Source organism: Dermacentor andersoni, chromosome 1, assembly GCF_023375885.2.
Source record: "Dermacentor andersoni chromosome 1, qqDerAnde1_hic_scaffold, whole genome shotgun sequence".
Lineage (NCBI taxonomy): Eukaryota > Metazoa > Arthropoda > Arachnida > Ixodida > Ixodidae > Dermacentor > Dermacentor andersoni.
Window position 1 is genome coordinate 223,096,329 of NC_092814.1, and position 20,273 is coordinate 223,116,601.

At 45.9% G+C, this 20,273-nt stretch overlaps 1 protein-coding gene across 3 annotated transcripts in view; it reads left to right on the top strand.

Annotated features, from left to right (window-relative positions):
- LOC126548481 (uncharacterized) overlaps window positions 1-20,273 on the top strand; it is an 83,019-nt gene that overhangs the window by 44,385 nt on the left and 18,361 nt on the right. For 2 of the 3 annotated variants that reach the window (XM_050196681.3, XM_055063055.2), the window contains exon 2: window positions 16,859-17,118. In XM_050196681.3, the coding sequence (XP_050052638.1) occupies window positions 16,859-17,118 (260 nt within the window). Of the gene's footprint in view, window positions 1-16,186; window positions 17,119-20,273 lie in introns of those variants that run through there. The other variant, XM_050196680.3, reaches the window with a different exon arrangement.

Below are 20,273 nucleotides of genomic sequence, written 5' to 3' on the forward strand. Positions count from 1 at the left end.
ATCTGGTTAACCTCCCTGCCTTTCCTCTTCATCTCTCTCTCTCTCTCTCTCACTTTAAGTTTTATGGAGTTCTTAAAGATCGCCTGTGGCAGATAGGATAATTCTTGCTCTTGAGCTGGATTATTTGAAGAGGCGGACATTACTAGCACGAGAAATCGAAACACATATTCAAATTATTAACAAACATTCATTAATTAACTTCTTAATGAATTGCTTTACGGCACATATTACAATTTACGAATTATAGTCGGTGAGCTTCCAAGACGTATCCATTTGAAATAAATTTGCAGGATGACACCAGCTTCGAGATATTGTTTCCCAAAGTGTGGAAACAAATATATGGGCGTTCCAGTTAATTTTGTGCTTCAGTGCATAAAAGAGCGTTTTGCTAAAAAATTAAGTGGAACAACTGCATTTTTACGGCAAGTTTGATGGCGCATATCTCCAAACTGGCGTCATTCTAGAAATTCATTACAAGTGAATACGCCTTGTAAACTCACCGGCTACAATTCGTAAATTACAATATGTGCCGTAAAATAATTAATTCAAAAGATATTTAGTGGATCGTTGTTTATTAGTTGAATATGTGTCGATTTCTCGTGCAAGTAATGGTCGCCTCTCTGGATAATCAAAATCAGATTAGAATTATGTTATCTGCAGTAGGCTATGTCTACAAATTTCATAAAACGTAAAATCGATCACCCTGTATATATATATATATATATATATATATATATATATATATATATATATATATATATATATATATAAAAGAAATACTGCAAGGGAATATGTTAAGAAAATTTTTCAAATGCAATAATAAAAGGAACAATTGTGAAAAGAGGAGTGTACATACAACAAAGAGCAAGGTAAATACAAAATAAAAGGGAGTAGGCAAGCCAGCAGAACGATGTGTGAAACTATGAAACAACAACGCAAAGCTCCGAACAGAGCAATGGCAGCGAGTTAGCAAAAATATCAAGATAATGGAAATAAACGTCATAAAGGCTCCGTATTTTGTGGACGGCTGAGTGTTGGGGATGACAGGTAGGAACATTAAAAGGTCCATGTTCTCTGGTGATCTTGCGCGGCATACGAAACATGATACAACTGAGGAGTTCGGGGCAGGCGAGAATACCGTGAAGCAGTTTGAAAAGAAATAGCAGGTTAGCGCGATCACGTCTGCAGCGAAGTAAGGGCAATGACAACAATCCAACAGTGTTAGAACAAGCTCCAGTGTCCGTGTTAGCAAAGCGGCGATGATACATGCTTAGAAACGTTTTCTGAACCCCATCTGTAAGGCCACTGTTGGAACTGGAAAATCCATTTCAGGTGACCGACGCATGTTCGAGTTGAGGAAGACAGGTGTGTAAAACTTGCAGAACGGTGTTGGGTACTTGAGTTCTCTCGATAGTCTGCGAACAGAGCCAAGAGAGTGCATACTCCGCATTGCAACGCGTTTAGTGCGAGCAGAAAAATGTAAGGTTGCATCAAAAAGGTGCACCGAGATCATTGATGTCGCAGACCTTACACAAGGGTACATAATCTACAGAATAAGAAAAAGAAATACTTGCTATTTTGCGAATGAAAGTCACGACTTTTGTCTTAGCAGAATTGAAGGTAAAGTTATCTTTGCACCATTTAGGAAAGGAAAACAGGTCAGACTGCGGGATGGGACAGAGATCAACAGTATGAATTTCCTTTAAAAGCTTGATGTCCTTGTACTTTTAAAATCGTGATATAGAAGGAAAAAATGATTCTGAATAGCGGAAAGAACGTCATTAATAAAAATGAAAGGAAATGGTCCTAATACTGACCCTTGAGGGAAGCCGACAGTTACGATGCACGACGACGTTTGGCCATTGACGTTAACATAACATGATCTATCAAGAAGATAACTGCGTTTACTTTAAGTGTCAAGGTCAGCAGATCTGAATACTGGCGCACGGGTACAGCAACATAAAAAATAAATAAAAAGAGCAATTACAAGGGGATGTAAGTAAAGACAGGGGAAAAGACAAACAAACAGAAAACATTCGAGTATAATAAAAGTAAGAGGACAATTATGAAAAGTAACAGCTAACATTCAGCAAAACTCATAGAAAAATTTACAACGATAAGAAGGACAAAAATATCTGCACAATGTTGCGGTGTAACCACGGCACAACAGTGCCAAGCTCCGAACAAAACAATAGCAGCGACTTATGAAAAGATATCGAGATCAACAAATTTGAACAACTGTTATAACGGCTTTGTATTCTGTGCGCAGTTGAGTGTTGGCTATGACAGTCAGGAACGTGGAATCATCTATGCTTCCTTGGGGCCTTAAGCGGAATTCCAAGCACGATGCAATTGAAAAGCTCGCGATGACGTAGACAAGGAAGTGATGGTAGTGACGATAAAGTAACAGCGCTCGAACTGGGAATTTCTAAAGCTAACTCTAAACACACCATGTCCTTCCCTTCATATGTAAAAATAAACAACCAATTACAGTTAGTAAAGGAGACCTGTACACATTCAAACGAATTTGTTGTGGCGCGTGCAGTGGCAACTTCGTCTAAATCGCGCTGACAGCTATAGCGCACCAACACACTCTAGGAGTCTGCAAGCCACCCATGATCTCTGAAAGTAACACAAAACCCTGGGCCGGAGTGTCCTCTTGACGTCGTGTGTGCCTTGAGTAACACGTTTACCTCAGGCCTTTCAGCACGCCAGAGGCCGCGATCAGTAACAGCCGATCGAAAGTGCATAAACAAGTACGTGATCAACACTAGAACAATCGAAAGGAAGGCCCACATAGACTCGGCACTATGGGCCATCACCCATTCGTTATACGGCGTTGCAGATGTGCGAACCTCAGACCAAGACAATAATATCTGCTCATGCCATCAGGCTGGAATATTGTCCATGCAGTCAAGCTGCAAGACATTTCGAAATTTTAAGGACGCCATCACCAATTTCCTAAATGCTTAGAACGCAATACAAAACGATACACAAACACAGCGTTGCTGATGATACTTCGTAAGCTTGGGTAAACACACGCTTAAGTCCTCTTCTTGAGTAACTTAATTACTCTTCTTGTGTAACGTGTACACGTCTGCTTCCTACGATCCGTCGAGCAATAATATCTATAATTCACGAATGTGAGTATATTTCGTGTCACTAACTCCGTGCAGTGAGGGAAGAGAGTCCCGCCAAACAACCGCCGCACCGATAACCGGCTTTGTGTCGCAAGAAATAAGAACGACTCGCACATTCTTTGCCATTATTTCGTGCTTGATCCCTCCATTGCCGCGTACGTGGCATGCAGCAGAGTATGTCAATGAAAGAGTCCTTCTTCTGGTTCCTGATTGGCGGACGCGACCTGAAGCTTTCGCTGCAATGCACGGAGTTGTCGAGACGCGCTGCAACACAGTGTGGCTTTGTACAAACTCGTTTAGACATCTTTCCATGCGAAATGAGATCGGATGGCGGGCGGCGGGGCGGGAGGTCTAATAAGATGGATGAACAGTTTGGACACCGGACAAGTATACTGAGTAATGGACTGCTAGCTTTGCAATGAATGTCCGCGCTCGTTTACCGACAGAAACGCGAATACTTGCATATTTGACTTAATTTCCTGGGATCAATATGTCAAATTCTTCTTCTTCTTCTTCTTATTATTATTATTATTATTATTATTATTATTATTCGCGCTAACCTGCTATTTCTTTTCAAACTTCTTCACGGTATACTCACCTGCCCCGAACTCGTCAGTTGTATCATGTTTCGTATGCCGCGCAAGATCACTAGAGAACATATGCTCTGTGGTGAACATTAAAATGTCTATATAGACCTTTTAATGTTCCTACCTGTCATCCCCAACACTCAGCCATCCACAAAATACGGAGCCTTTATAACGCTTATTTCCATCATCTCGGTATTTTTGCTAACTCGCTGGCATCGTTATTTTCCGAGCTCTGCGTTGTTGTCATAATTTCACACATTGGTTCAACTGCCCTTCTCCTCCTTTTTCTTTTGTATTCGCCTGTAATCAAGAACGTTCTTTTTATTCATTGTTTCTTTTTTTTTACTTAGATGCCCCTGCCATTTTTTTTTAGTCTATGCGTGCGACAGCACTTTGACCTCATGGTTGTTCCTGGGCGCGGTAAATGAATGATCAAGCAATTGATTGAATTATTATTATTATTATTATTATTATTATTATTATTATTATTATTATTATTATTATTATTATTATTATTATTATTATTATTCGTTCCTATGACAAAACGAAGCGCAGCTTCAACTTTCCCTTGGAGCCTATGTTGGCTTGTGCCATTATCCTGAGAAAACGCTGACTGATCGTTCGTATAGACGCGACAACTGGTGTGATGAACAGGTTTATTTCAACGAAAGTAAATAAAGATGGCATGCTCACATTAATACCTACAAAAATGCTCAAAAAGTAAAAATTGTCCTCATTGGTTTTCTAAAGAACTAAAAACGGTAATAAAACTGAAAGGCCGTGGACACAGAAAAGCGGGGCAAACTGGTCTAGATAAGTTAAAACTTCAGTTTAGGCGCTATCGTTGCCCTGCACATTTTATTGTAAAAATGATCACTATGACCACATCGAACGTGTTGAAGCCAGCATAACACGTAATTCCAAATATTTCTGGAGCTACGTGCGCTCTCACCCTTCTAAAAATAGTGCTGGAGACGTATGTCTTGTTGATGAAAATGGCGATGTTGTCTCGAACACTGCTGATGTCCTTGCAGAACATTTTTGTTCCGCATTTGTTGTAAAAGATGCTTCTACCTCAAGTCACCTTCCAAGCATTCGCTGTTGTCTGTTAGTGCGAAGGACATTTTGATAGATGAACAGCATGGCTTTGTGTCAGGGCGATCCACAACAACGAACTTGGTTGCATTTATGGCCCTGCTTCCAGCGTGGTACTAAGTATGGGTCAATTAGACGCCCTTTACTTTGACCTGAGTAAAGCATTTGATGTAGTTTGCCACGAGCTCCTTATTAGAAAGCTCGCGCAAATGGACATACCTCCTTCCATCCCTGTCCTGGTGTCAAATAACCTAAGCAGTAGATTGTACTTCGTTGCCAATAATGAACAGAGTTCTGTTAGCTACGAGCTCACTAGCGGAGTTTCTCAAAGATCTTTTCTTGGCCTTCTTCTCTTCTTACTGTTCATAAATGACATTTCGTCAGCAATTCAACGCGCATCATTCCTTCTATGCGCTGACAACTTAAAGCTATTTAAGTTTAAGACTGTCGACAGTACCCGCGACTGCACTGACCTTATAAAGGACATTTTCTCACTCTCAAAGTGGTGCGGAGACAATAAGGTATACACTTAAATGATTCCAACACTATGGAATTAAGTTACACACGTAAAACACACCATGTGAAATTGTCGTACACCCTTCGGGATGCTCCACTGCCCAGGGTCGACGAACTGAAAGATCTTGGTGGGTACTTCGGCAAAACGAAGCTTCTGTTTACGCGAGCTGAATATGCGAAACAGCGAGCCCTTCGCGCTTTTGGTATTGTTTGTCGAATGCCGCATGACTTCCCCTGTTGCCTTTCTGAAATTGTATTATACTGTGTGCCTTCCACTACTAGAGTATGTCTCTGTATTTTGGGGCGGAACGTGCAGATCTAATTCTGACCTAACTGAGCGCACCCAGAATAAACTGATATCTATCTTCAAGCATCGCTTTTGCCGTCCTGGCAACCATAGTCCAGCCCTCTCAAGTATACCTCAACTCGCACCTCTAAAATGAAAACGTATTAAATCAGACTTTTTGTTCCTCTATAAGGTGGTCCAATGCAATATACATTCCCGGAAGCTTCTTGAAAATGTGCAATTTTCCGTATAGCTGAAGTATACCATGCAACGTTCCGTGTTTTCTGGCGCCTTTTTGCAGTATAGTCACTGTCCTATCGCTCAACTTAAAAAAGGAAAGAAAAGAAAGTGATAAGTATATTATCTGTATTGACATATTTCAGAGTTCATTTCTGTGTCTTGTATATATGCAGATAATCATGTTCTATGATTAACTCCCTTTTACACCACTTCCTGGTTTCCCTATCTGTTTCTCTACCTCACATTGTGCTGTCTACCAAGTTTGTATTCTCTGTAGAACTTGTCTTGCGTACTACTTTTTACGAGCACCAGACGAAGGCTCCGTAGCTGTTCCTGAGCGGTATAATAAGCATGATTTGATATTATTATTATTATTATTATTATTATTATTATTATTATTATTATTATTATTATTATTATTATTATTATTATTATTATTATTATTGCTGCTGCTGCTGTTGTTGTTGTAAGTAGCAGTAGTAGTAGTAGCTATACCTCTACGGCACAAGCTATACTGTAAGTCGAGAAATCAGTGGGTCATCTGGTTCGCGTGCCTCATTTGCATGCAGCCAGCAACAGCGGTGTCGCCGGCGCATACGTGAAGACGTCTATACCGTGTTACAATCTGCGGCAAGAGAAAGCGAACGTCACGCATTCCGATAGAGAGATCTGCAAAGCACGCTGGGCCAGCAGCTGTACAATTACGGTAACCACGGCACCGCTTGAAGAAATAACAGCTTGGTAGTTGCGTGGCTGGAATACGTTATATGCGCGCAATGCACTGCCTCTCTTTTCTTTTTAATCCTCCGTTCGCAGTTGAGGCTACCGCTGAGATTTCATGGCGTGTTTCTTGCGCCACTGCAGGCCCATATTCATTGTGCCTGCGCTTTGTCGAATTGTTCAGCCTCACTTTGAGCGGCCTGCTGGCCTCCTGGTTAGCATAGATGGTGGAGCGACCGCCCCGAAACGGCGCTGGTACCGGGTTCGATTTGCGGATCAGTTTTTAAATGCGTAAGCATTTCTATGCGTACCCAACGAGAAAACCGTTCGTCCGTCCGTCACGTAAGACGGTCGCTTTCAAGGAAGAGCCCGCAGCAGCAAGCGACTTTACCTTCGTGCTGCTGCCTGTCGCTTCAATGCGGCGGGAACACAGCGCTCACGGAGCCCTCAGCATATACGCCGCACATTGCCCGTTTCGCAGATCGCTTTCGAGATACGGTTCGCGCGGCCGTGCCATACGCAGCCGCCGCCGGAATACGTGTGGTCACGGTTAATAAACGTTCGACGCGATTGGATAAGCGGCTAAACAGCGATAACGGCTTATAATGATCGGAACGTCATTGTCGTACCTGGCGCCGCTACCGGCAGTACTTAATTTGCTTGCGTTATCAATGTACCTTGCGCCGCCACACTGCAGTTCGTGTCGCCGCAGCGCTGTTGTTTATACTGGTCGGATCAAGTTTCATAACACTGATAATGACACCAGGCTGCGTGGAGATGCGCAAGTGGGACAATGCTTACGCATAATTATAGAGAACTCCCTGAGGAGTTTCTCCGTGAATTTCTTCGTTCGAGCTTTCTCTCGGAAAAACCCGTATGGGTATCGGACTTTTTTGTAGCTTCATGCTTCTGTCGGGTGGATGACAGTTCTCCCTTTCATGAAATCACGTCCACTCTGCATATTTCCACCGAACTGAATCTCAATATGCAGATGTCTACGTACAGGATGATAGGGTAGGAACTTCTGCGATTATGTGGTGGGTGTAGTTGGTGCAAGACTTGGTTAACTGTAAAACTTCGAGAGAGGCCTTTGCAATGCAATGACCTTATTAGGCTAGTGATGAGGAAATTAGGTTGGTTGACATATTTAATTTATTGCTGAAATTCTGGGATTTGACACGCCAGAAACCGCGATTTGATTATGAGGCACGTTATAGTAGGGGGCTCCGGATTGATTTCGACCGCCCGGGGTTCTCTAACGTGCACCCATGCATGGTTCACGAGCGTTTTTGCATTCCACCCCCATCGAAACGCAGCCGCGGCGGTCGGGGTCGAACCCGCGACCTCGAGCTCAGCAGTGCAACGCTACACTCTAAGAAAAATGCCGGGGAAAACGGGAGTATCTGGACGGTTAGTCCTAAAAAGGGTGCGTTCGTCCCTCAAGGGATTAACTGCAGGAGTGTGGGTGCCGTGTGCAAATTTCGGAGAGTAAACGTTTAGTCCCTGGTCCAAAAGAGAGTAACGGGAGGACGAACGGCAACAGTTATTTCCCATGCACTCCGTTGTTTTCGTTCGTGTCGTGTTAGTGACGCGCCAAAAAAGGTACATATGTCTATAAAGCGTGAATAGTTCGAAGTTCGTGCACCGTCTGTTGAACTATATGCAAAGCAGCACTTCGCATATTCGTGAAAAAATCGCGTGAAATTTAAAAAGGTGGAATGCGAAGAGCCATGCACTTCGTGTGCGTGCACACCGTAAGTGAATGATACACATTAAACGCACGAGTCACTGATGGACTGCCAGATTATCTTGGCCAATAGTACCTAAGTTCCTTCCGTTCCAGGGAGATTACAAACTTAACTGAAGTAATGTGTAGCTCAAACGGGGCACACTAAGCGACAGGTAAGTTGGCCTTCCCTGCCGTCTTGGGTGCCCATTTGCGCTCGCTATACGTACATCACGTAATGTCTCAGTTTAAGTCATCCTAAAAATATTAGGGTAGCTTTCATTTTGCAGTCGCTTATGGTTGCAAGTACACGCAACGTTAGATTCTTCCCGCATAGCACGCACGATGGCGGAGTCTTTTTTTTTTTTTTTTTGTATTGCCGCACTTGCGTTCAGATGCTCAACCTTGTCCCAGTATCCTGTCTCGTCAACCAAGCTCCCATGGTGAAGTGGTTAGAGTACTTGGGACGTGAGTTCAAATCCTACAGTTGGGCACTTTCTTTTTCAAATTTTTTCAGCTCATTAATCTTTTTATCAGCGCATAAATGGCTAATTTCGTTAATTCCATCTTTGAAGAGCATCGGAAAGAATGACCGTTATTCCCATGAGGAGCATGGGAAAAGAGCAACTGTTAGTCCACGAAGGGTTACTCCTTCGTGGACTAACAGTTGCTCTTTTCCCATGCACGGGAAGTAACAGTTCATCCCTTCGCACTTACCCACTAAAGGGAGGAATGGTTGTGGCAGAACAGTTCCTTCCTTAAAGGAGTGACCTCAATACCCCCTTTCCTCTTTTTCTTCTTAGAGTGTATAGTCACTGAGCTACCACGGCAAGTGTACATATACATCAGAGCTGCAGATGAATTCCACTGGCTCTTTCGGGCCATCCCACATAGCAGGACACGAAAAACCACGCGGATTCCGCTAGCCCTAATACTAATCTGCGCAGGAGATAACAACGAGAACAAAATATGTACTTATTATGATGGGTACACATATTGTTTTCGTTGTTATCTTGGAGCATCCCGTTAGGAATCCAGACCGTTTTAGAGCACAGCTCTTAGGCGCCCTTTCCTGCGGCGAGCGCTGGCCTGTCCCTTGTAACCAAGTGAACGAACAAAGCGAATGATGAAAGCTAACGCGGAGCGCAGCGGCAGATGAAAGACGGTGAGAGCGAAGAGAGCGCGAGGAAGAAAGCGGAGGAGAAGGGTATGTAGCAAAAGCGTGGGAAGAAAAGCATAGTGCCGCGCAAGACGGTCTTTGCGGTGACAATGGCTACGAGTTGGCGCGAGAGTAGCGCGCGTCGTCTGTATGCAAACAAGCGCTGCATGAGCGGACGTCTGTCTGCCGTGGCTGCCATGAATCGCACCCACGCGTCACCCACGCGCTGCCTCTCGCGATCTCCCGATTAGCGAGGCAGTCGCGCCACACATCGCCCCGTTTGCAACGTGCCGCACGAGACAGATTGTCCGCGCCAGCGAATATATTGCGAAATGAAAACACGTATACAGCTGCGCTCAAATTTAGCATTAGGGAGTATCATAATCGTCGGTGAATTTTTTTTCTAAGAGAACCGTTCCCAAATCGCGCGCGACGACCCCAGCGCGTTGTATGCACTTAACGTAAATGATGCTCACTGCTGTCTCTGCTGAAACTTATTCTTTCGCTTTCTTCTCCGCATACCGTTCGAGCACGAAGAAGCACGCAGAGCCGAGCAGGGCGCGCTGTCGCACAATCCTTTGGCAACGAGCGACCTGGAAATCGAATCTCGCCTGCGCATCTTGCCAGGGAAGCACAAACGCGACAAGTGCGCGTGGGAAGGACAGCGGGACTTTGCATGAGCCTTCGTCTCACTCCGTCTGCGGCGCTCCAGGAAGCGCAGCGCGTCCGGGCGGCTGCGAGGAAACGGAAATTTAGGGCGTCGCTTCCTGGCGCTGCGCGCGGAAGCCAGCGTGCCCGGCAGAAGCTGCATCGGAGGAGGGGTTTTCGCCCGCCGTCACTCCTCGCCGCGACGACACAGTTCGCGCGACCGCTAGCCCAGCCGCCGCGATCCCTCTCGAACGGTGCTGCCAGGTTCTTTCTATATGCCACCGCGCCGAGCCCTGAACTGGCGCTTAGATGGAAGCGAAGCTTACTCCATGGCGTAACGCGGAAGTGAGGCGCGGAAGCGCGAAAGCAGCAATGTGCACACTATGTCCACGAGCTTCTGTTGCCACTCCTGGCACCCGCATATTCTTGTATCTTGGAGGCGGCAACATGCTGGATATGTGTCTCACTTTAACCGTTTCAAAGTGAGGTACATATCCAGCACATTGCCGCGACCAAGATACAAAATTATGCGGATGCCACGCGTGGCAATAGAAGATCGTGGACATTAAGATGTGGCGTATACCGCGGTCGCAGTGTGGGAAAAACTTGGTTTCGACTCGCGATGTTGCTCGAAGGCGCGAGTGTTTGCGTATATACTGCGGCAACGCGGCCAATGCATGGTACAGCAACAAGCGCCGGTGTCCAGGTCGAGCGCTGAACTATATATACATGCGCATCTAGCGCGCTCTTTCGGGCAGACAGCCCTCGTTGGGTAGGCGCGTTACGGGAGCCGCGACTCATTTTGATGTGCAGATACGGGAAATCTCGGAAAGGATTGCCGCCTCAATCACCGTTCAGTGCACCTTGTCTCTCGAACCTAGGTCACAAACATCTGGTGCACCAATGTTTATAAACATTCGCTGCCCCCATTCAATATTCTCGGCACAATTATACTTTCGGGGAGATGTTTCGGGGAGCTGTTCCGAATAGTTAAGTTTAATTGTAGGGTTCGCACTGCACAGTGGGCTTTGAGGGACGCCGTACAGTGGAGGGTTTCGTATTGATTTCGACCTCCCGGCGCTCTTTAACGTGCACCAAAATGCAAGTATAAACAGGCGCTTTTAATTAATGTTGTTGTTTTCGTTGTTCATTTCTCCCCGACCGAAATGCGGCCACCGTGGGCGGGAGCTGAACCTGCGACTTCGTGCTGCTCAGCAGCAGAACTTAGGCACTCAGACCCGTGCCGCGGCGGATACTTAAAAAAAGTAACTGTTGCTGATTTTAGTTGTACTTTTTTCATTACTGATAAAGGTTTCGGAGTATATCGACGCGTAGAGTATAGGTGATTAAATAAAGGAAGGGTGCTGTCATTGGACGCACAAGATTAACAAATGTACTGCGAGCCGTACGATAAGTTCGCTCTTAGCCTCCAGTTGGGAAAAACTATTCAGAACAGCCCGCACAATGACTCTAAAGTCGGGCAAGGACGCGTACAGCGGCGTCACGTAACAGAATACACGACGAGGTTTCCTGAAGTCGTTTCACTGCTTCAGGATACGTTTCGCAACGCGATTTCCTTCTACAGTACGTAACCCTCGGGTAAAGGATCTTCAATTATGTCAGTAAAAAAGAAACTTGTCGCAAAGGAAATCAGTCTGGGAGCTGACCCCATGTTTCAAGGTATACCAAAGAATCTTTCTCGAAACTTGTTGTGCAGGCCCGCCACTATCTTTTTAAAGGACTTTCTTGCTCGTGTGAAGCATTTACCACGCATGATGGTTTCGCGCACTTAATGTATAAATAGGAAAAGTTTAGCCTCATTCACATAGCTGTTCGCGCGCTGTAGTTGTTGCGAAGCACTGGCACCGGATAATCGAGAAAGGCATCATATTAGGGGATTTGGTGGGTGAATCACGAGCAGTTCATGCGGACGAAAAGCTTCGTGAAATTGATATCGAATTAGGATGGGTTTCTCTCCGGTCGCTCAACTATCACCAGCCTCGGAAGTTTCATGCCTCAGATTTCCACGCCAGCATTTCAGAGGGGGCAAGCTGATACCCTTTACTGCGACCTCAGCAAAGCTTTTGACAGGGTCAGCCACCTGCACGGCTTATGGATGAGCTTGCGCACTTTTGTTGACTCTTTAATTGTCGCTCTCCAGCATAGTTACTTTCTTGATAGATGACGTTGTCTTTGCGTCAACGACCAAATATCTTCTTTGTACGTCCCTCAAGGCTCAATATTAGGACAAATCCTGTTCTTTAGTTTCGTTAATCTAATCTATTCCGCTATCCGTAATTCCTCAGCACTTCATTCTTCAGTGTACTCCACGCCCGCCGCGGTGGCTTAGCGGTTACGGTTGCGCTGTTAAGCACGAGGTCGCGAGAGCGAATCCCGGCCGCGGGGCGGCCGCATTTTGATGGGGGCTAAATGCCAAAGCGTCCGTGTCCCGTGCAGCGGGGGCTCGTCAAAGATCCCCTGGTGGTCAAAGTTAATCCACAGTTCCCCACTACGGCGTACCTCGTAATCAAATCGTGGTTTTGGTGTGCGAAACCCCAAAATTCCATTCAGAGTGTCCCATGCTAACGTTAGCCAAGCTGTTAAAAAAGAAACTGGTGGAATATACATTATGAGACCTACGCTGATCGACCATCCGTCCACTTCCGCCGCCAGGATAATGTTTGTGTGCTTGTCACCTGGATTAGTATATCTGGCTTAATATATCAATTGAACAAATTTAAAATTTTTGAACTAAGAGCAGTACTTCAGATAGCAAAGCTGTTATTGTACCCTAAAATGACCCATTTGGTTGTTTTCAGCAGGCTATGTACTACGTAATTATTTTTTTTCAGACTATTCCTAGCGCGAGAAATACGAAAGATGCCGCGTGATACGCACAGCGCGACATCAGCGATCCCAAATGTGATTTGAAGGAACTAACTCGGCTCATTGCCTTACTCGGTAAACGCGTGGAAGTGGCAAACTGTCGGTGTTGGTGTTGGCTTGTCATTGATCGCAAGCTGCATGTTCTGCGTGACGATCGCATGCCTACGCAGTTGGTTGCCGAGTCTGACGAAGAGCAAAGTTAGCCCCTTCAAATCCCTTTCGGAAGCACTGGTTTCGCGGTGCTTGTATTTCGCGCGCTGCGAATAGAGCGAGGAAAAAAAAATATTACGGAGTATATACAGCAACCGAATGCAACCGAAAGCGATATTTTAGGACTCAATAGCAGCTTTTCCATAAGAAGTCGCGCGCTTAATTCAAAAATAGAAATAAATATTTATATACTCTTCTTTAATTAGTCATATAGTTAGTACATAGAAATTATTGTAGTGGCGGAAGAGGACTAGTGGCCTAATAAGTTAGGTACTACAATCGTATGTTTTACCAGATTTCTTTCTCTCTTTCTTTCTTTCTTTGACAGCTTGGCTAACGTTACCTGAGACACCTTGTATATGCCGATGATATCAATATTCATCGGTATATAGAACCATGATTTTTACCCTCTTTAGTCGCTGGAGTTTATTTTTTGATGATTGGGACGGTTTCTGAGGGCGGGCGCTGACCAACCGCGATCGCGAACGAGATGGGGGCGAATCAGTACTTACAAAATCACATTACCTGTTAACATGAGTTGCAATGGTGTTTTGTATTCATTTGCATGGGCCCAGAACTAGCAGTATTGCTAAGGACCCAGGTGATTTTCACCCACGTTTGTAATCATATATAGAAATAAATTGGTGATCATGATGATAGCGAAGGCGCTTTCCGCTGACACGCAGTGCTTATACACGAACGAAGAACCTTATTAATAGGGATCTCACCTGTCGTAATAAGTGCCGTGAATCCCTTGAAGCGCCCGACGCGCACAGCTGGGTGCTAACCCTGCACCATCACACAGAGAGCCGATGCTCACGGCGACTTGATGCAAAAAAAGCATTCAGAGGTCAGGGAGACAAACGTCCAGTCCCATCTCGCTACGGGACGTCACCCGTTACGTAATGAGGAGGCCGCGACACCGGCAGATCAGGTGTACGATCGCCGGGACGGTCTCGGCCAGCAGCCGGGAAAATCGGAACGCGTCGAACACGAGACCCATTTCGCTCCGGTCGGCATCTTTTCATCTCGCGTCGCGTTCCCTCGAGGGGGAAGGAGCGCGTTCTCCGCGTTTCGCTGCGCGCTCTCCGGCGGTAGCCGTGCGACAGCGTCTCGGCTCTTGCAGGTCATTGCCAGTCGGCCCTTTTCTTTCCACGCATGCGCGGTGGCCCTGCTCGTCTCCCCGGTGCTATCTCGCTTCCGGGTGTGTCGCTTTCGGTCCTTGCCTCCACTTGTTCTCGATGGCCCCATCGATGACCCTTGGCGCATCCACTCGCGGGAGGCGCGCGCGTGATGACACAGCAAGCAGCCGGTGCGCGAAGAATTACCGCACGACGAAGAACACGCTCCGAGTCTTTCGGTGCGGCGTAGACGCGTTCCAGGGTTGACCGGTGACAACGTGTTTATTATCTCGTTTAAGGATACGATCGGAAAGCTGTGAGCTGGAATGCCCGCTTGCGGAGCGACATGAATGGGAAAGCAGCGGGAAGAAAGTCTGGGGCATCGAAGCGCTGAGCAGTAAATCAGCCTTTTCGCGGCGTTCGTCACCCGTGTACTTAGATTTAGGTGCACGTTAAAGAACCGTAGGTGGTACAAATTATTCCGAAGCTCCCCACTACGGCGTTCGGCATAATTAGATGGTTGTTTTGGCACGCAGAAACCCATTATTGAATTCATTTTTTTTTTGAAGGCGAACAAAGTCGCTTTCCTCTACGCATCCACTGGCTTGGCACTGGCGGACCCAGAAGAAGGCCTTGGCGATGCGAGCACCGCTCAAGGCATCAGCACTACGCTACCCAGCATCATCTTGCTTTTACCCTGCCTGTACCAACTCGATCGTTACATACGTCTACGTGGATAAGCGCCTCCCCCCCCCCCCCGCCCCCTGCTAATTTTTGATACTGCCCTGGATTCGTCGCTGCTGCCTGTGGCTTCATATGGTCGCTACATGACTAAATGTCAAGCCCCCTCTGTTTTCCTTATTCCTGTTGCTTCGGATTTCTTCTGTCGCATAACGAAACTGGCGGCAATACCTCGTGAAATAGAACACCTATTAGAAAAAAAAATTATTCTATATAAAAGTTGAAGAGATCCCATTTCCACTGGGCGGTTCTTTACAAATATTTATGAACAAAAAACGGAGGAGCCAACAGCGGTGAAAAACCTAAAGAGTGTATCCATATAACGGCGCCTCGACGCGCTCTCTCGTCCAAGGGACGAGGGACCGCATCAAAACGCCCTATAACGCGGTGGTTTCCACAGCGCCTTTCTCGGCACGAAATGGAACAGAACAAAAGTCAGAGGAAGGAGCGTAAGCAGTGGTTCCAGAAAGCGGCAGGAAACGTATCGCCAACGTGCGGCGTAAGCAGGTTACACATCTCTTCGAGCAAACGTTCTCGCACTGCGGCGCGTCTGTAAGATGCGCTGTGCTCACATCGCGGATAGCGGTCGGTGATTTCGACGTTAATGTTTCGAAACCTGAAACCACATGGCTGAGAGCGCTCCTGAAAGATATGTTTGTTATCAGCTTGGTTGGCAACCAAAAGGCGATGCATTTGCGTCGACGCAATCTTCTCGAGAAATGTAGGTGATGTGCGCTGCGAAACCTCAGCCAGTGGCGACTATAGCATTGACTCATGCGCACCTGATGAGGGAGGACAAGGGAGACGATAAAAGCTCATCACGCTAGACAATATATAGCATGCGCCATGTAAAACAAAAGCTATATTTTTTCCAGCATGCGCGTAAGTGCCTCGAGCGGCAAGTCGCGCGGCAATTTTGCGTGTATTCGCGGGCTTCTTTCACGCTCGGAAAAACACTTTTACGTCGCACTTATTGAAGAACAGAAAACTGTACCGGGAGTTTTTGATGCCGCTGTACAATTTTCTCATTGACACTTTGCATCTAATTATAATATTTGAGAAGTTGGTTAAGAATAATTATGTAATTAGGTGGTATATAGAGAAGGACCCGGCGACCGGCGAGTTCTTGTGAACGCAGGATTCGCTGAAATTGCCAAGTGCGCTCATCCTTGACAGAAATGTGCGAAAGCGCCGTCAAAATTGACATGCAGTCGGTATAGATGTGCACCGCAACCGATCCGCGTAGTTTCGTAACGAAGTCCAGAGCCTCCGCAAAAGCAATGGTCTCAGCGCTGTATATGCAAAAAACAGTTTGAGTATCTTCAAGCGACGGCAAACAACATTACCTTTGTTCTGTCGAGCTACGTGGGATTCGCATATTTTTGAACTCTGGCTAAAGTTAGCTGGGACACCCTGTATATACGATCACGCCTTCCGCTCGGCATCATTTAAAAATAAAATTTTCTGTTAATAATTCGAATGGGTCCGTACTGAACAGTCACAGCGTCCCCGTGCTTTTACTTAGGTTCAAAAATCGGATATAACTAAATATTTATATTTATGTTTTACTTTTTTGAAAAGACGGTATAGATCGAATGCCGTGTGATCTAGGTTCGTGGCTCGTACTAAAGCAGCACAAAAAAAAAAAAAAAGCGCTCCGCATATGTTGGGGAGATATATGTGCGCGCCCTTACGACGGTCGAGAGAAGCAAGCAGATTTGTGATTGACGGTCGCTCATCACAGCGTTCAGGCGAGTTCAACGCAGCGCGCTCCTCTGCGCAGGCACGCAACCCCGTCCTGCGCGCCGTGTGGCTGGTGCCGCTGCTCAGCTGCTGCTGCTGGGCCGGCTTGGCGCTGGGAGCTCTGCCCGCGCTGGCGGAAGGCGGAGTCGGGCCCCTGTGGCGCGTCGTCTCCAGCTCGAGCTACTACATCGCCGACGTGAGCTTCCCGCAGCCGAGAAGCCGGCGGGCGTTCGTACCTTCACCCCCCTATTGCCCCGAGACGGGACGCACTGTTTGTGCTCAAGTGGACGACTATCCCACGTGCGTATACGCATCAGCGTGTGTCTTGCGCGGCCGTTGGACGCGAAGCGCCTGTCCGGCCGCGATGGTATTGGCCCGTGATAGACATGCTTCGCTATAGAGCGCCCCCCGTTAAGCCTCAAATATATACAAGGAACAAGTATCCAACGGACTTTCGGCATCGGCCGCCGTCGTCAAGGGCAACACGAGCTGGGGGACGACGCTCGCTCGACGCCGAAGTCTGCCCATGCCAGATCACAGCGTCGACGCCTGACGTGGCTAGCAAAGCATGAACGTCAGCCGCGTGACGCCGGCCGGTGCCGAGAATATGTCGGAAACTTGTTCCTTGTGGTTGGGCCCGGAGAGCAGGCGCCGCCGAGCATCGGTAGCGAACACTATAGGCGATCGATTTGCTCCGCATTTCGACCCTCGCGCTCACAGTCGTGGGCAGCGCAAAAGGCGGAGACGAAGAAAGTGAGACGACAAACGCGGCGCCCAACACAAACACGGCCTTCGCGCTTCTTTCGTCTCCGTCGGTCTTTTGCGCTGTCCACAACCGTGAATCTAAACTAACTTGCCCGATTATCTGCATGCTCGCCCTCTTGTTCACGCACAATGAACGAGTCTGGAAATGCTTCTTTCAGTTATATCTGTATTTAACTGACCAAGACCTACTTATTAATCACACATGGTGAACCATGGGGACCCGAAAGATTACTAGAATTTGAATTTATTTCTCGCAACTATATAAACTATATAAAATCTCAAGATTATACAGGGACAAAAGGCAAAGGGTGCCTCGCAAAGGTCCCGGATCCCGCCCAGTAGCAGCAGTACACTGCACATAAAAAAAACCCAAATTTGCTACTAAAATTTTTATTAATTCAACAGAGAATTGTACTTGGTGTTTAAGTCTACAGCATAAATGCATCGCTATTTCCCTCCCCACGTGTCGGGTACCAAACTGGATTCAGTCTGGTTAACCTCCCTGCCTTTCCTTCTTCCCTTCTCTCTCTCTCTCTAGGCAATAGTATTCTCGAAGTTATACACAACGAAGTACAATCAACATAAATTACTTGCAATATTCACAAGAAAAAGAAAAAAGACAGCAGATGCGAGTGACCTTGGAGAATGACAACCTGATTTCCAGCGAATTTGTTTCTTTCGAACAGTTTCAATAAAAGCTTCAGTTCCTTGTAATTATATAGCATACTTGAATAAGTTGCCCGTATATACAGGGTGTCCCAGTTAACTTTAGCCAGAGTGTCAAAATATGTGAATCACGTAGCCGGACAGAACAAAGGTAATGTTGTTTGCCGTCGCTTTGAGATACTCAAACTATTTTTCTCATTCCACCTAATTAGATAATTAGTCTTAATTTATTAATGAACTTCTCAAATATCAAAGTTACATGAAAAGTGTCAATGAGAAAATCATAGAGCGACATGAGAAACTCCCGATACCGCTTTCTGTTCTTCAATACGTGCTACATAAAAGTATTTCCGAGCGTGAAAGACACCCGCGCATGCACGCAAAGTGCCTCGAGCGACCAGTCGCGCGGCAATTTCGCGTGCATTTGGGGGCTTCTTTCACGCTCGGAAAAACATTTTTATGCAGCACGTATTGAGCAACATAAAGCTATATCGGAAGTTTCTCATGTCGCTCTACGATTTTCTCATTGACACTTTTCATGTAACTTTGATATTTGAGAAGTTCATTAATTAATTAAGACTAATTATCTAATTAGGTGGAATGAAAAAAAATAGTTTGAGTATCTCGAAGCGACGGCAAATAACACTACCTTTCTTCTGTCCAGCTACGTGGCATTCGCATATTTCTAAACTATGGCTAAAGTTAGCTGGGACACCCTGTATACTACTGTTCCGTTTGAAAACTTGCCCGCATGTAATGCTTTGGAGCACTTCGTGTTCAGAATTTTTAAAGAGCCAGTAATTCATCAACACAACGTTACTTCGCCATAACATTTACCATGGCGTCCTCCCTCCCTCCCTGCAACCCCCCCCCCCAACCCTTTATTCAATTTTCGCTAAATTTGATATAGGTTGCGTTCGCAGTTCTCCCAGTGCAACGGGATAAATTCTTCGTTCGCAAAACACATTCATAAAGCTCTGGATCGCTTGCATGCGTAATTTACTGCAAATGTCGTAATTAGTCCCCTGTCTCTGACGTTTACCTACATATTGCCCATAACGCGCCCCTTATTTTCTTCAAATATAAACAAAATTTCTTGTTTAGTTCACCGAGGACATCGCTGTATTAAACCAAGTTGGAACGTGTTATGACGGCCGAAAATAGGGGAAGAAAAACGATGGCTCAGTAATTATTTGCAACGCCTATAACCGGACCAAGAAAGTAAAAACTTCGTCGCACATTGAATTATGTCCCCCCTCCCGTTTGCTCAAAATATAACCCGGTTGTAACCTATAGCTATGTCGGGACACGGGGAAGCATAGCTGAAAGCGGCCATATCGCATGCTCTAACGCTTGAATAAGAATTTTTTTACCAAGGCTGTGTTTGATCCAACTGCATTTAACTTCGCACAGATAGTTTCCGTAGCGTACCACCAATTTTCGCTAAATTTGGCCTTGGTGGCTTTTGCAGTTTTGCCAGGGCAGCGGGCTCAATTGTTCCCCGCTGATTAGACACGCTCAAACATTCGTGAGTGCTTGCATCCGTAATTTATTGCGAAAGCCCCAATTACCCATCTATTATGAACTTCACCTCCACATCACTTATTAACTTGTCCTTATATATATCACGCACGAAAAAGTAAGAAGAAAAAAGATGGTTCAATAATTACTCGTATAACGCTTCTAAATAAGCCAGAAAGGTTAAAACTACGCGACACATTGCATTTAAAATGATGCCTATTCCTTCAAAGTATAATATATTGCATAGAAGTAGCGTGATACTTTCGAACACTTGTTTACAATATTTTTTAACGCTGTATTCGATCAACACGCATTTACCATCGTACAAGAACTTGGCGTATTCTTTCTCTTATGTTTGCAAAATTTGACCTCAGTTAAGTGTTATTGTAATTAAGCCAGCGCAGCCGTCGACGTTTCACACCGCTCGTAAAACAGACTAATAATGCTTTGGATCATTTGCATACGTATTCTACCGGAAAATGCGCATTTAACACACCCGTGTG